Source organism: Colossoma macropomum, unplaced genomic scaffold, assembly GCF_904425465.1.
Source record: "Colossoma macropomum unplaced genomic scaffold, Colossoma_macropomum, whole genome shotgun sequence".
Lineage (NCBI taxonomy): Eukaryota > Metazoa > Chordata > Actinopteri > Characiformes > Serrasalmidae > Colossoma > Colossoma macropomum.
The window spans coordinates 3756438-3772544 of NW_023494787.1; the positions used below are offsets into that span (position 1 = coordinate 3756438).

Here is a 16107-nt window from a genome sequence, read left to right on the forward strand (position 1 = left end):
TTGTTGTGACGTTTTTTGCTCCAGTCCTGCGGGAGGCGCTAGCGGCGCTTGCTGAGAGCAGAAGAAGGCGCTGAAATGGCGCATTGGTGAGCCACCCGCCAGAAAGTGAACGCAAATATTCCCGGTTTTTCGGATTTAGTCTGAGTTTAGCTCCGTTTCTGAGCGCGCCGAGGTGGTGCTGCGCACCGTGCCGCTCCGCAGGGGAGGATGTTTGTGGCCCGGAGTATCGCTGCGGATCATAAAGATCTGATTCACGACGTTTCCTATGATTTCCACGGGCGGCGGATGGCGACCTGCTCCAGCGACCAGAGCGTCAAGGTCCGAAACCCGGGAGTGTTTACAAAAATATCTTCAAGATTTTAATATCTAACCGCCTCCACTCAGCCGGCAGGGCTCCTATTTTTATATTGGTTCTTTTCTTAGTTCATTTCCTAAAGTTGGCTTTCTATTCTTTAGCGTCTTGTTCGAATTTTCCCGTTCCACCTTAAATGCTGCGGCTGTTACATTGTGGCTGCCTACAATCGGGCTCAGGCGCCAGAATGGATCTGCTTCGCCATTTAAGGTGGAACGGGAAAATTCGAACGCAAACCTGAACACGAGGCTTATGTTTGTTGGCGCTGCTGCTCCTGATGTTGGCTTCGTAATAATAATAATAATCTTTTGCTAATTTCCCGTTCCACCTTAAATGGTGGTGCCTGTATGCCTTTTTTGTTTTTCTTTCGTAGCTGATTAAATTCCGTTCGTAATTTTCATTCCTGTTTTGTTTTTTGTTATATTTGTGCGTGGCTGTGGTAAATGAGCATCACCTTCACTGTATTTCTAAGTTGGGGTTGTTTATTTCTTTATCTGCTTAGATCCACGAGACAGTTAAAAAACAAAACAATAAACTACTGTTTTCACTGAAAGCGTATAAACTTGCCTTGTGTTTGATTTTTTAAAAGGTTTGGGACAAAAGTGACAACGGAGAGTGGCACTGCACAGCCAGCTGGAAGGTACTGTTTTCTCATTTTTAATAACTTTCTAATAACGTATAAATTACGACGCATTGATAATCCTGCCTGATACCGAGTACCGATACTGATACTAACTCTGTCTAAACTGACTAGCCCATAAATCCTAATATTTTTTACTGTTACGCTTTATAAATATTTTATCATGCTAAATTAAAATTTTAAACTCCTGCTGCATCAACACTTATCCATAAATTCTCTTTACATCATTATTTTTTTGCATTTTACCTTTATTGATAAACCAGTTTTTCCACCTTATCTAAGCACAAACACTTTTTTCCCTTTTTCATTGAGGCATTTTTTTGAATTTCTGTCTTTTCAGTTCTGTTTTTTTTTCTAATGCGCATTTTCTAAATTTGGTGCTGATGCTGATACAGTATCGTATCGGTGCTGCACCACTTATAAACAATATAGAGTTATTATATGTCTTCCGCTTTAACGTTAACATTGTTCTCTGTGTTTGTTGCTCTGATGTGTTCAGACTCACAGTGGCTCGGTGTGGAGGGTGACGTGGGCTCACCCTGAGTTCGGACAGGTCCTGGCGTCCTGCTCTTTCGACCGCACCGCCGCAGTGTGGGAGGAAATAGTCGGCGAATCCAACGACAAACAGCGTGGGCTCAGTCACTGGGTGAGACCGACTGGAAGATAACAGTTCTCTTTCAAATACTGTATTACCTGCCAGTCACGCTTTCCAGATGTACGGCGGTTTGTTGGCAGGGGGGCAGTCGTTGTCGGACGATTTCACACCTGCCCTCTTTGGTGTGGACCTGTTGCACTTTTTCTTTAGTTTGGTCTGTTTTGTCAGGTGTGAGGGGATTCAACATCAGAGCGCTTTTCTCTTCATCTAGCAGCGCATCAGCGCCACACCGCCTGTTTTAACGTCCGATTCTTTTAGACGCTCATATCGTTCCTGCAGCACGAGCTGCTGCTAATGATGGCAGATTAGCAGTAAAATAATAGCAAAGCAGTGCATTTAATTTTGGCATGTAGATTGCATAATATACTGCATCAGCGACATGATTGATTACATACAAATTGACAAACCATGAGGAAACAGAACTGAAGTAAGGTTTACTATTATTGCTATGACTGTGATGCATATAGACTTTAAAGCAACACTATGTAAGATTTGGGAATTCGTGATGTCGGTTGTGCTTCAAACACCCACAAGCAGATGAATGTGACTTTCGCAAGTGCATTAAAACTCAGTGTAAACTTGGTGAAGGAGCGTCTCTGAGGATGTGAGTGAATTATCTACTACTGTCATCACATCTTCATCAGTGTGATGCTGACTTTGAAATCACTTGAGACCTAAACATCGAGCCGGACCTTCTTTTTGAGTGTGTGTGACGTTAATACGTAAAGACGTACGACGTGGTCCGAGAAAACCTCCCTCCAAATCAATTAAGTGGACTTTTAAATGATTTTAGGCTTAGACTCGCAGCAGCCCACACCCGTCATACTTTTGTGTGCATTTTTCCCTCGTAACTCAGTAATGCTACTGCTTTCAATTTAAAATATTACATAGGTTTACATATTATTTTGGCCCAAATGGTGGTAAATGTGTGATAAATTGCATCCCTGCAAAATTTCCGACCAGTAAACAAATAAACAAACACCCATGTATGTAACTTGGTGCACTTTAGCTGTTGGAATGTGAACCAAATGAAAAAAAAATATCAAAACTCTGGCAACTTAAAGGTTTGTGAAAACATTAAAAGTGTGAAGTCATATTAGAAGTGAAAGGATTTTCACAAACTGCGCCTTTAAAACTGAGGAAAGGTATGTGACAACTAAAAACAGTAGTAGTGAATTTTATCCGTACTTTTGTCCACTTTTATCAATAACAGTAGGTCATGCAGTGTCAAAAATCAGGCATTAGCTCTGTGCTGATTGGTGGGTATAAGCTTCCAGTACTTGTTGGCTACATTAGTGGTGACCCATCGCTTTAAATCTACCTGTACAGATAAAGAGAACCACTCTGGTGGACAGCAGGACATCGGTGACGGATGTGAAGTTCGCCCCGAAGCACATGGGCCTGGTTCTGGCCACCTGCTCTGCGGACGGAGTGGTGCGCATTTACGAAGCCCCGGACGTGATGAACCTCAGCCAGTGGAGTCTTCAGCACGAGATCTCCTGCAAACTCTCCTGTTCCTGCATCTCCTGGAACCCCTCCAGGTGGGTCAGTCAGGGCGAAAATATACAGTTCAGAGACTGTTATGTTTTAACGGGCTGTAAAGAGGGACAGTTTGGCTTGTGTTTAAGATTTAAGGGGCGTTCCGGTCTAAAAATAGAGTTTAATATGTTGTTTGTGGTGTTGTGCTGTATTCTGTAGCTTAACATTATATTCTTCAGTCTCATCAGTTTAACAGGATTCACCGTTTTATATCGTATTCAAGTCGCAACACTCTCAGAAATAAAGGTACTAAACGGTCACTGGGTCAGTTCCCTTCTTGTCACTGGGTTGGAACCCTCAGTGGTCCATCTCAGTACCTTTAGTCAGGGAACATAACTGAACCATAATCCACTGAAATGATATGTTCTAAGCTGTACTGTCTCCACACACCCCGTCTCGTCTCCAGGCTTTTATTTTACTGTTCTGTTTAAAACATTCGGTTATGAAAAGGTACAAATACAATCAACCTTTATTTAACCTCAGAGAACATTGAGGGTGATCCTCATTTACAATGTTGCCGAGTTGATACAGGAAAAAGGGATTGATAATGTGTATAAAAAAAACATCAAACAATAGAAAATAAATAGATAAAAAATGACTCAAATTAGGCAAGTATTTAAAAAAAGTAGAAAATATAAAACAATAATTAAAGTGTAACTTAAATGTAAAAATTAATAAAATCAAAAGAAGAGAAATAAAAAGCGGATAAGATCAAAAAAAGGAAACTAAAATGAAGTAAAATGACTGAAATAATAATAATCATAATTAAAACAAGAATATGAATACTAATAAATAAATGGAGGGGAAATACGAACTTTTCACCTGGAAAAAACTTATTTAAGGTTCATAATCGGACCTTAAAACCACTGTTGAACCTTTGAGGGAACATTTTGTGCCTTGATGAATGAAAAATGTACCTGAACAGAACCTTTATTTCTAACAGTGTACAGTACCCAGCATGCATTGCACAAATACATCATTGGGAATCCCTCATCATTGGGGTTCCCTGTAGTGTCACCCAGTCTAACTAGCCACTGAGCTATGGGCTAATAAACCGAGTGAGTTTACTCTTACCTCTGGTTGACCAGGTCAGCCAGAGTGTGAGTTTGGGAGCTTTGTAGCTTTTTAAGCTACAGTTACAGCTGTTTGCTTGGAGAATGAAATGCTGTCCTTCTATTGGCTAATCGATCTTACGGACCAGCTGAAGATGCTCTGACATTGTGCAGCGTTTTGTGAATGTTGGGGAGACTAAAATGTGCTTTGTTAGAGTCCTTCATTAACTCCAGCGTGTTCTTCTGTGTTTCTCAGCTCCCGTGCTCATCCTCCTATGATCGCTGTTGGTAGTGACGACAATAACGTGACGTACAGCGGAAAAGTACAAATCTACGAATACAATGAAAACACCAGGTGGGTCCACACCTCCTGTCTTTTAAATAAATAATCAATTAAATAATCAGTGATTCAGAGTGGTTTGGTGTGAAATGGTTCAGATGTCTTTACAGTGGTGGTGATAGGAACCAGGGGTCGCCATGACTACAACACAAATATAGACATTTTATTTACTATCCAGAACCACCAGTGAACCTACACGAGTCTTCTGAGTTTATATGGAATGTTCATGATGGGACAATAGTGGAAAATCTGAAATAATAAGTTTTCTTTGGGGACTATTTTGCCTCACAGCGCCCTGCATGTATCCCTCCACCATGAATGGAGTTTAAGGTCAAAATATCTGTCGTCAGGCAGTGAATTCATAACCATTTAATGACTCTAAGTTTCTCTAGAACAGAGCGTTTCGCTCCAAACCACTCTGAATGACTCTTGTCTATATCTTAACCATTTAATTATACTAAATTATGTGTTGAAAATGTGGTGGAATTTCCCTTGAAGTCCTTCAGGACACGTTAGGGGTCTGAGTATGTTTTGTTTGAAGGATTCATCCTCTTTTCCTCCAACAGGAAGTACGCAAAAGCAGAAACGCTAATGACTGTTACGGATCCTGTTCACGACATCGCCTTCGCTCCGAATCTCGGGAGGTCTTTCCACGTTCTCGCCATAGCAACCAAAGATGTCCGCATTTTCAAGCTTATACCACTCCGGTAAGTTAGTTCACTCAGGTAAAAGCACTTTAGGGTTATGTTTTATATTTACAGTCCACTGGTCAAGTGGCAGCATAAATAATGAAAAAATAAGTGGCCCGAGAATAGACCCTTGTGGTACGCCACAGCAGATGTTGTGCTTTCCAGATACAAATTTACCAAAGGTTACTGAACACTGTCAGTCAAATATGTGCAAAACCACTTGGACATTTTAACGAAGTCAATTTTTTTTTCAAGTCTGTCCGAAAGTAAACAGTGATCTGCAGTATTGAATGCAGCATTTTGTTCAAATGAATTATTTATAGTATCTAAATCTAAATATTTTCCTTCTTGTCTCACTCCAGGAGAGAAAGTGCCACCAGCTCCGGCCCCACTAAGTTTGAGGTTCAGGTGATGGCCCAGTTTGACAGCCACAACTCGCAGGTGTGGCGCGTTAGTTGGAACATCACCAGCACCTTGCTGGCCTCCTCCGGAGACGACGGCTGTGTTCGCCTGTGGAAGGGTCAGAATGTTTAACTGATCTATGACCTCTGAGCTGTTGAGAAGAGCTGCGACAAACAATTATTTCTATAATCAACTGATAGTGACTTCCTGTAGTGAATGACTGTGTGGATCATATGAACATTATAGAGCTTTTTAAACGAAACAGTAGAAGCCATATCGCCCCCTACACTTCCTGTAGTGTATTGCCGTCCGTCAGAGTGACTGTGTGGATCATATGAACATTATAGAGCTTTTTAAACGAACCAGTAGAAGCCATATCGCCCCCTACACTTCCTGTAGTGTATTACAGTCTGTCAGAGTGACTGTGTGGATCATATGAACATTATAGAGGCTTTTTAAATGAAACAGAAGAAGCCATATCGCCCCCTACACTTCCTGTAGTGTATTACAGTCTGTCAGAATGACTGTGGATCATATGAACATTATAGAGGCTTTTTAAATGAAACAGTAGAAGCCATATCGCCCCCTAGGCTTCCTGTAGTGTATTACAGTCTGTCAGAGTGACTGTGTGGATCATATGAACATTATAGAGGCTTTTTAAATGAAACAGTAGAAGCCATATCGCCCCCTACACTTCCTGTAGTGTATTACAATCTGTCAGAACTGCTTATTGTGCTGATGCCTTCTCCTCATGACTGAGTCTTCCTCTGTGTTTACTGTTTTACAGCTAACTACATGGATAACTGGAAGTGTACAGGGATCCTGCGCGGTGATGGAAGCCCAGTGAACGGCTCCTCGGGTCAGGGAACGGCCCTGAACGCTGTGGGGTCGGCCGGAGCTCAGAGTCAGAACAGCGTGGTTGGGGCAGCGTCGGCTGGCAGGTACAGAGTGATGGAGCTGCAGCATTTAGTGTTTCTGGCTGACTGCATGAAAACCTTCCTAACCTGCTTTACAATCCAGTTATAATACATTATTGTTAATATGCAGATTCATACCTGCTTAGTTATGTAATAATTTACACGTACATTCTAGATCACAGCTTTGAGCCATCAGACTTTTTCCTGTTTGGTTTAATGTCTGAAAATGATAAACACAGGAAGGATGTTATTATGTGTGTAAGTGATATTGTCCCGGTTTAAGTTAATCACAGTAGCACAGGCTGAACTGGAGAATCTGAACACAAAACACCGTCACGATTAAAATAACAAAAACATGTCAAATGTATCCAGATTTCACCGTTAGCATGAAATGTGTTATAAGACGTATTATTATCAAAAGAAACTAATTAAAAATCAGAGGTAATTTACAAAAACCAAAACTGCAAAGCATGCTGGGAAGCTTCTGATGCAATATTTGTTATTTAGGACTGAGTTTCTGCTGTTCAAGTTCAAGAAATGTGACTGTTGAAAACTGACAAATCAGTAAGCAAAGCAAACTAAACTAAAACTTCCAGAATATAATAATATTTGTTATTCATTTATTTATTTAGGCTGTTTTCCTACTTTTTTCCTAATTTTCTCCCCAATTTGCCCAATTCTACCGTTAGCCAGGTCTCCCTCCATCACATTATAATACCAGCGCTGGTAGCACAAGCTTCCTCCAACTCAATTCTGACTCATTTCGGCAGGTTTAGATACAGATTTATTGTTTGATTTATTTATTTATTATTTTTTATTTACAGTTTGTGCTGGAGATTCTGTGGCCGCTTCACTTTAATATCGTCACCCTTTAAACCAGGCGTGCTAAATCCTGGTCCTGGAGATCTACTACCCCGGAGAGTTCAGATCCAACACACCTGGCTCGTATAGTCAGGTGCCCCTAAAGGCCTAGATTAGCTGGATCAGGTGTGTTATATTAGGGTTAGAGCTCAACTCTGCAGGGTGGTAGATCTCAAAGACCAGGATTGGGCACCCCTGCTTTAAACCATTTATCCATGATGGATGAGTTCCGTACGATTGAAAAGTGAGAACATGAATAGCTGGCTTTTCACCAGAACAATCAATGAGCTCAACGTTAACCTAATGTAAACCTTCAATCAACAATATTTGTCATATTTAAAATTGTATAATTAAATATCTGTAATGCAGCTTAATTTTCTGGTTTAAAAAAAACACTGGCCAGCTGCCCCCTAGCAGTACCACCATGGCCCACCAGGGGGCTGCGGGTTAAAAACTACTGCAGTAGGCAATAAGGTTACTGAAATATTCATTCAAACTCATTTATCTCCTGAATGATTACAGGAGAAGACAAAACTTCATTATAATTTAATATATCGTATAATTTAATTTCTGTCGGTCAGTCATCACAAAACATTCCCAAAATATAAGATGGACAGATAGATTGGACTTTATTGATCCTGAAGGGAAATTGCAGTGTTACAGTAGCAAAACATATAACTGCACATAAACTTACATATACTAAGCAGAAATAAAATAGGAATAAAAACAGACATAAATTAGGCAGAAATCGAAAAATAGACATAAATTAAGTAAATTATGAGAGCAGGAATGAAAATATCTGTTGCGTATTTACATAGCAGCATGCAGCTGCTGTGCTCGAGTGATGTAGAAAATTAAAAATAGCCAAAATATAAAGATGTTTTCGTTAAGACAGCAACGATATGCACAAACACACTTCAGATGAAACATTCAGTGGAGCAAACTTGACATCATAAAATCATGTAACCAAAAATAAAATCAGAAAATGAATAATATATATTGATAGCACTGTAGTAGTGACTGATTCTGATCCTGCACTCCTAACAGTTCTGCAGCGTTTCATCTAAGACTCTTTTCAGCTAAGTGCACTGCTTTCCTCTGTGAAAGAGGCTGGAGCAGATTTTTGGCTTGTTTATCTGAGATGAAGTCCGACCGCGGGTCAGTCGGACTCTTTAAACAGCGCTGGTCTTGTTTGCAGTAAAATTTGAGCACAAACTCACTAAAAGAATCGATCGCGTCTTCACCCGACGCAAAAGGTCGTTGTCTGCAGCGCGTTTAGGGAATCTTTTTTTAAAAGATGCAAACTTAGTTGTTGCTATGGCGATTGTGTTCTAGGCAACAAGTGCTCCTTTCCAGTATGAGGCTGCATCACAGATACCAAAATATCAGAAGGTTTTTTTTTTTTTAAAACAGGATAGAAAAGATTTGACACACTGGTACTTAAAGGGAAATTCCACCAGTATTCCTAAATTTCTGCATTAATTCAGCATTGTTTTCAAAATGGTTTGGTGTGAAATGGTTCAGATTTCTTTACAGTGGTGGTGATAGGAACCAGGGGTCGCCATGACTACAACACAGATATAGACATTTTATTTACTATCCAGAACCACCAGTAAACCTGTATCCCTCCACCAGTTTTATGACCAAAACTATCGTAAAATAACGTCTCAGACATCAGGCAGTGAATTCATAACCATTTCATGTAGTAACTTTCTGTGAGGGAGCTTTTAGAGGTGGACGTTTGGTTCCTATCACCACCACTGTGAACAGTTCTGACCCTCTAGAACGGAGCGTTTCACACCAAACCACTCTGAAAACTTGAGATGTGCAGGTTTCACAGTTCCTGTCCACAAATCGAACTGTATCTAAAGTATCCATATATCTTCATCTTTTTTGCGGTTATTCTGGCCGCGTTGCTTGGCCTTCATCCACCTGCAGGGTTGTAGCTGCAGCAACAGTGATGTCAGAGTTGCAGCTTGCCTACCTAAAAGGCAGCGGGGGGCTCTTAACCCCCTAAAATCCCAGGCTTATTATACTGCGGGTAAGGCTTATTATTCAGCAACTACAGGGACTTCAGTGCAAACTGGCTGAGCTATTCTCAGGTCATAGAAGTGTGTAATAAAACTTTGGGCCTCAATCAAATACCATGAACTCAATTGTATATACTTTATATCTGAAAATGATTGTGAATAAACAGGACCTGCTTGTTTGTGGATGTTCTGAACGCATGTTTTGTTTTTAACAGAAAAAAAGCTCAGCTGATGCCAGGCTAACGACGACTGGCTGCTCGCTGCATGCACACACACACAGACACACAGGATTGGAAGAGAATCCCCCCCCGACGCCTCCACAGACACCTCACCCTCCTCCAGATACTAATCCCACCGTGTGCCAACTGCCTTCAGTGTGAGACTGAAAGAAGTGCAGAATTACTCATCGTGTGTTGTGTTTGGTGGCACTTACTCGTTTTCTTTGTGTTTTGGTTTAATCGTAATGAAAGAACTGAGTGTTAATGTTACGCTGCTCAGCCCAGGATCATTTCCTTTGTTGTCTTTGTTTTGGGGGGAAAAAAGCACACAATTTCAGCCCATGCTTAAAGGGGAGTGCCATCGATTTTTAAAAATTTCTGCGCAATTCGGTGTTTACGGTGTAATCAGAGAGGTTCGGTGTGAAATGGTTCAGATGTCTTTACAGTGGTGGTGATAGGAACCAGGGGTCGCCATGACTACAACACAAATATAGACATTTTATTTACTATCCAGAACCACCAGTGAACCTACACGAGTCTTCTGAGTTTATATGGAATGTTGATGATGGGAAAATAGTGGAAAATCTGAAATATAAGTTTTCTTTGGGGACTATTTTGCCTCACAGCACCCTGCATGTATTTTCCACCATAAATGGATTTTAAAAATACGTTTTAGGCCAAAATCTTTTCAAAACTATCATAAAACAAGACCATCATCAGGCAGTGAGCTTTTAGAGGTGGACGTCTGGTTCCTATCACCACCACTGTGGACAATTCTGACTCTAAGTCAAGCCATTCTGAATGACTCTGTTTACATCTTAACCACTTCATAATTGTGAAAAATAAATGGCATACACTTAAATATATACAATAATTAGTTTTGTTTTTTTTTTCCTCCAGGGTTTCTCTTGTAATCCATTCCAGACATGTTTATTTGTCTGATAAATATGTCATCAGAACAGGAGAACTAATAACCCTTTACCATTAGAAACAGGACAGATGTTGTTTTTTAATACTAAACAGTCTCAGAACACCAAAATAACTTGTGTGCTACTTCAGATTGAAGCATTTTGAAAGCCAGCTGTTCTCCAGTAAGTCTAACCTGCCGAGGTCATGCTGTGGGTGTTATGTGACACATTAAAGACAATGAATTGTAATAAAAGAGCTTCTTTGTTAAAGGAGTTCTGGCTGAATGCTGATGTTGCTAAAAATGAGTAAAAACAAACAGCGGTTTGTGAACAGTTCCTGTTCTGTTCATCGTTTGCCACATCAGCATGTTTGGACTGGCTGTTCCTTAAACACTTCTGGTAATGGAGTGTGGATTGTGAGATATTAATCCACTAATGCCTTAAACTGTACTAATTCCAGCTGTTTGTGTTTGAGTTCAGCCTGGAGCCACGGTTCCTCTGAGAGTGGGTTCTGTTATCATGCAGCACTAACAGCAGAGGGAGACAGGGGGCTGAGTGTTGGCTTTGGTGCTGGTGGTGAGCAAAAGAGTCAATTAAACTGAAAAAATCTCCAACTGCATTTCAGTCCTATTGAAAGAGGTTTGGACGTGTGGCTGAAAGGAGCAGTTCACCAAAAATTCAAGTTCACACCGTTTTCCACGCTTTATCTCAGGTGTAGTCGATCAGCCAGGGCAAGTGTGCTCCTTTAGCTTTAGCGCTGGAGCTGGGCTAATTATGACCATTGTTGTCTGAAGTGAGGTCTTAAGTGGGGATGTTTAATCTAATAATGCTGAGCTTGTGAGCTGACTGCAGTCAAAAGCAGCCAAATGCCAATGTGCTGTGACGTCACAGCCACAACGAACTTGCAGTCTGGTGCACTATGTTCAAGACTGAAGACAGAAAAGGGGGATATGCTGGTCATCTTGGCCATAAAAAGCAGCCTTGCTGCTTGAACAAAACATCTTAAGTATTTATCTTAGGGTAAATGCCTAGGGGATACATGTTAAAGCTGTTCATTTAAATTAGGAGTTGGTAGCACCGAAAACTGAAGCGCCGAAGCTTAAACTCAACTCTAAACTCAAAAGCTCAGTTTAAAATGACTTTTTTTCCACTTCATTTTTTATTATTTTATGCAGTGAAGGGGAACTTGTGCTCACCTATTGGGAAAATCCACTGAGTCCACTTAATTCAGTGTTTAAGATGTAATCAGAGAGATTCAGAGTGGTTTGGTGTGAAATGGTTCAGATGTCTTTACAGTGGTGGTGATAGGAACCAGGGGTCGCCATGACTACAACACAAATATAGACATTTTATTTACTATCCAGAACCACCAGTGAACCTACACGAGTCTTCTGAGTTTATATGGAATGTTGATGATGGAAAATGGTGGAAAAATAAAGTTTTCTTTGGGGACTATTTTTGCCTCACAACGTCCTGCATATCATGTATCCCTCCACTATGACTGGATTTTAAAGCCAAAATCTTCTCAAAACTATCATAAACAGTGTCTCAGTCATCAGGCAGTGAATTCATAACCATTTCATGTAGTAACTTTCTGTGAGGGAGCTTTTAGAGGTGGACGTTCTATCACCACCACTGTGAACAATTCTGACTCGGTAAGTTTCTCTAGAACGGAGCGTTTCATACCGCACCACTCTCAGGCTTTAGGCAGCGTATTCTCCTTTAGAGTAAAATCATTTATAGAAATTATTACAGTTTAAATCGATCTCATGATATTGGTCAGAAAAATCACAAAAAGATATTTTCCGCGCATCGTTCAGCCCCAGTAGCCAACAAATCATTTTATATGAGTTATTACTGTTATACCAACTAAAAAACAGTAGAAGCAAACTTCAAACACCAAACATGCCTTGACTGGTTGACTAGATTCGGGATAAGTGGAAAACCTGTATAAATTAGATTTTTTTTGGTGAACTGTTCCTTTAATTCTGCTTAAACAGCACACAGCCTTTAATAGGAGTGTGTAGTTGCGTACAGTGTACTTCATGTAGAGCCCAGAGTCCGACGTGTCTCCTATTTTGGCCCCTTCCTGCTCTAACACACCTTATTAACCTCACCAGGTAATTATGAAGCCGTTTATGAGGCGAGTCAGGTGAGTCAGAGCGGAAAATCGACACTTTATGAGTTCCGCCTCCCTTATAGCTCCACTATGTAGGTGTACAGTTAAAGACTGTAGCTCATCTGTTTTTACACAGTTTATCAGCCCTCTGTACACCATTTAGCACTGGTCAGTTTCTGACCATATGGCCGCTGGTGTCCAGATGTTATTTGGGTGGTGGTTCGTGCTCAGCACAGCAGTGATGCTGATGTGGTAGTGTGTGGGGTGCTGGTACGAGTGGATCAGACACAGCGGTGCTGCTGGAGTTTTTACATACGTCAGTGTCACTGCTAGGTTGCAGGTGGACGGTTCACCCAAAAATGTCCAGAGCAATAGTGGCTCTGGTCAGAAGCTGACCTTTGATGAAGGACTAGAAGATGGAGAACACAAACTGTACATCAACAGATGATCTACAGTCTCTAACTGAACACCAGCAAGGTGGAGCTACAGGAGAGGGGTTTCTGATAAAGTGGCCGGGCAGAGTATAGCACCTCCAAACGCTCAGTTACAGTTTTGGCTGAATGTAAAGTGAAGGCTGCTGTCGTGGACGGCTCATGACCTCATGACCAATCAAAGCACTGTCCTGTTATCCTGCCTTGGTTGTTCCATAAACCTGGGGTTGTTAAGTTTTTATAACACAACAGTACATTTTCTCTGTAAATGTGGGTCACAGTGTTTCTGGGTGATTTATATGTGTTTAATAAAGCTTATTCCACAGCATGATGTGTGTTTCCTGAATATAATGCGTCTCAAACGTGCCTTTTGACATGTTTCTGTTTATCAGGCAGTGTAATTGAATTAAAATGATAGTTTGGTGAAAAAACAAATGAAGGGGAGATTGAGGTGTAAAGTAACATGGATACTTTTGCAGTTAAAGCTGCAGTGTGTAAGGTTTAGTGGCATCTAGTGGTGAGGCTGCAGATTGCAGCCAGCTGAATTCCCCTCCCTCACCCCTCCCTTTCCAAGCGTGTAGTAAAACCTACGATAGCCGTCAGGTTTTCTGCCGTCACCCGTCCCATGTTTTCTCTTCTCTGACAGTGACGATTCACCCTCTCTCGCTTTTTCTAGTGCTAAATAATAAGTTTGATCCTCCATTTGTCAAAATTTGGGTTCTCAAACTTCTCAAAACACAGAATGGTCAGCAGCACCGGCAGCAGCCACTGATTCTTCTTCTTTCTATGTCTTCCAACTGGAGCTACAGCGCCACCAAATTCAAGCTGCTGCTTCAGTGTAAAATCGCAAAGGGCGCCCTCTAGAGCCAGAGTTTGGTTTGTCTGTTCTGGCCTACAATCTTAAAAATGATGGTTCTTCAAGGGTTCTTTAGTAAATGAAAATCCCCCTAAATCTCACACCCTGCACCTTTAAACCGGTTCCAATAGAATGTGCTTTTTGTGATCTTCTCATGTTCCCATAGCAATGTTAGCAGATTAGCAATGTTACTCCTTTTTTGCACAGATTCATCAGAAACATTTAATTAGTACATTTAATTTGCTGTTCTACTTTATGGAAGCCTCTTTTCACTCATATTCATTTTTAGGAATATATTTTTATGTATTAAAGACTGTATTGATTTAGTTGTGTTTGTATCAATGTACCAGACTACAGCAACTGATCTAACTAGCCCCTCAATCTACTGTTCTATTGGAAAATATTTATGGCTCTGATGAATATATAAATCATTCTACTCAATCGGTTCAAAGTCAGAGCTGAAACACATTTGGAACTTTTAACTGATCTTGGACTTGGATCCTTTTGCTCTGAGTGACTCTAAACCTTAATAATGATTATTTTATTAAAACTAATGACTGGATGTTCCATTTTGTTATACCTACCGAAACTTTACCAAATGTTTCAGTAGTGACTGTTTCGGGGGTGACAATTTTAGCTCGTTTTGAGCAGAACTCAAAAACGCAGCCAGTACATGACCAGCAAACACAGCTTTGAACAGCTGCTGACACAGAAAATCATCACATTTTTCATTAAAACACAAAAAACCTGTGTTTCGGTAGTGACGATTCTTAATGTTCCCCTGATTTTCAGACTTTGGGACACATTTACTTCAAAAGATGGGATCTAACTGCTCACCATGTGGCCATGAGGGACAGGGATGCAGCCTCACTTCCTGCTCTAAAATGCAGGGCCGTGGCTAAAATAAGGCCCCGCCTACAGACTAAAACTCTGTGTGCTGGTTGTGATATGAAAACATGGGACAGCATTTTTAGAATAAAGTTTTTAAGTTTTTAATTTTTTAATTTAATTTAAAAAATAAACTCATGATAAATCTAAATATTCCAGCTTCAGTTTAAAAGAAAAAATAAAAAAAAGAAAAATAAAAAATTTAAGTGTAAATTTAGGGGTCAGGGTTTGGGACAGACACCTCCTTATAGAAAGTACCATATAAATGATGATGTCGTTTATATCTTGTTTATTACTATCTCTATTAACGAGTTGGGTTTTCTTTTATTTGACCGAAACCCAACAGAGCGAAACTCACCCAGTTAACATTCAGTTTGTTGCGGCATGAACACTGTGAAAGCTAACAACTGTGGAAAATAACTGGAATTAGCACAAATCATATTTGTGATCAGCCGATGATGTAATAACTGTGATGGGCCGAATGACAGACATTAATATTATATGGAAATGATGACTGTAACAGTGTTGACGTTTATAAAAGTGTCCTCTCATTTTATGTGTGCAGATATTTCTTCCCGCACTTGGACCCGCCTCGAGCCGGATCCAGACTGGCCCTCCTGCTCCCCCCTCCCTCCCTCATCGAGCAGACCTGCGAGAGTGATCACACACATACACACCAACCGCCGCAGATACGCCGCCGATACACACCCGCTCCCCCTACACAGCCCACAGAACATGACTGACACACACACACACACACACACACACACACACACACACACTGATGTAGACCTAAAACTTCAGAGTGGTTTGGTGTGAAACGCTCTGTTCTAGAGAATCTTACAGAGTCAGAACTGGTCACAGTGGTGGTGATAGGAACCAGACATCCACCTCTAAAAGCTCCCTCACAGAAAGTTACTACATGAAATGGTTATGAATTCACTGCCTGATGACTGAGACACTGTTTTATGATAGTTTTGAGAAGATTTTGGCCTTAAAATCCATTCATGGTGGAGGGATACATAATATGCAGGGTGTTGAGGCAAAATAGTCCCCAAAGAAAACATATTATTTCAGATTTTCCACTATTTTCCATCATCAACATTCCATATAAACTCAGAAGACTCGTGTAAGTTCACTGGTGGTTCTGGATAGTAAATAAAATGTCTATATTTGTGTTGTCATGGCGACCCCTGGTTCCTATCACCAC

At 40.7% G+C, this 16107-nt stretch overlaps 1 protein-coding gene across 2 annotated transcripts; it reads left to right on the plus strand.

Annotated features, from left to right (window-relative positions):
- Positions 1-56: 56 nt before the first annotated feature.
- Positions 57-15689, plus strand: seh1l (SEH1-like (S. cerevisiae)). 2 transcript variants are annotated; one of them, XM_036565908.1, is made up of 9 exons: positions 57-318; positions 942-992; positions 1492-1638; positions 2977-3188; positions 4495-4593; positions 5145-5285; positions 5630-5787; positions 6457-6610; positions 15463-15689. In XM_036565908.1, the coding sequence occupies exons 1-9, from the start codon at positions 208-210 to the stop codon at positions 15638-15640; spliced, it is 1251 nt and encodes a 416-aa protein (XP_036421801.1). In that variant the 5' UTR covers positions 57-207; the 3' UTR covers positions 15641-15689. The 2 variants fall into 2 exon arrangements, with proteins under 2 accessions (XP_036421801.1, XP_036421802.1); XM_036565909.1 differs by lacking the exon at positions 15463-15689 and adding an exon at positions 9693-10255.
- The last annotated feature ends 418 nt before the right edge of the window (positions 15690-16107 follow it).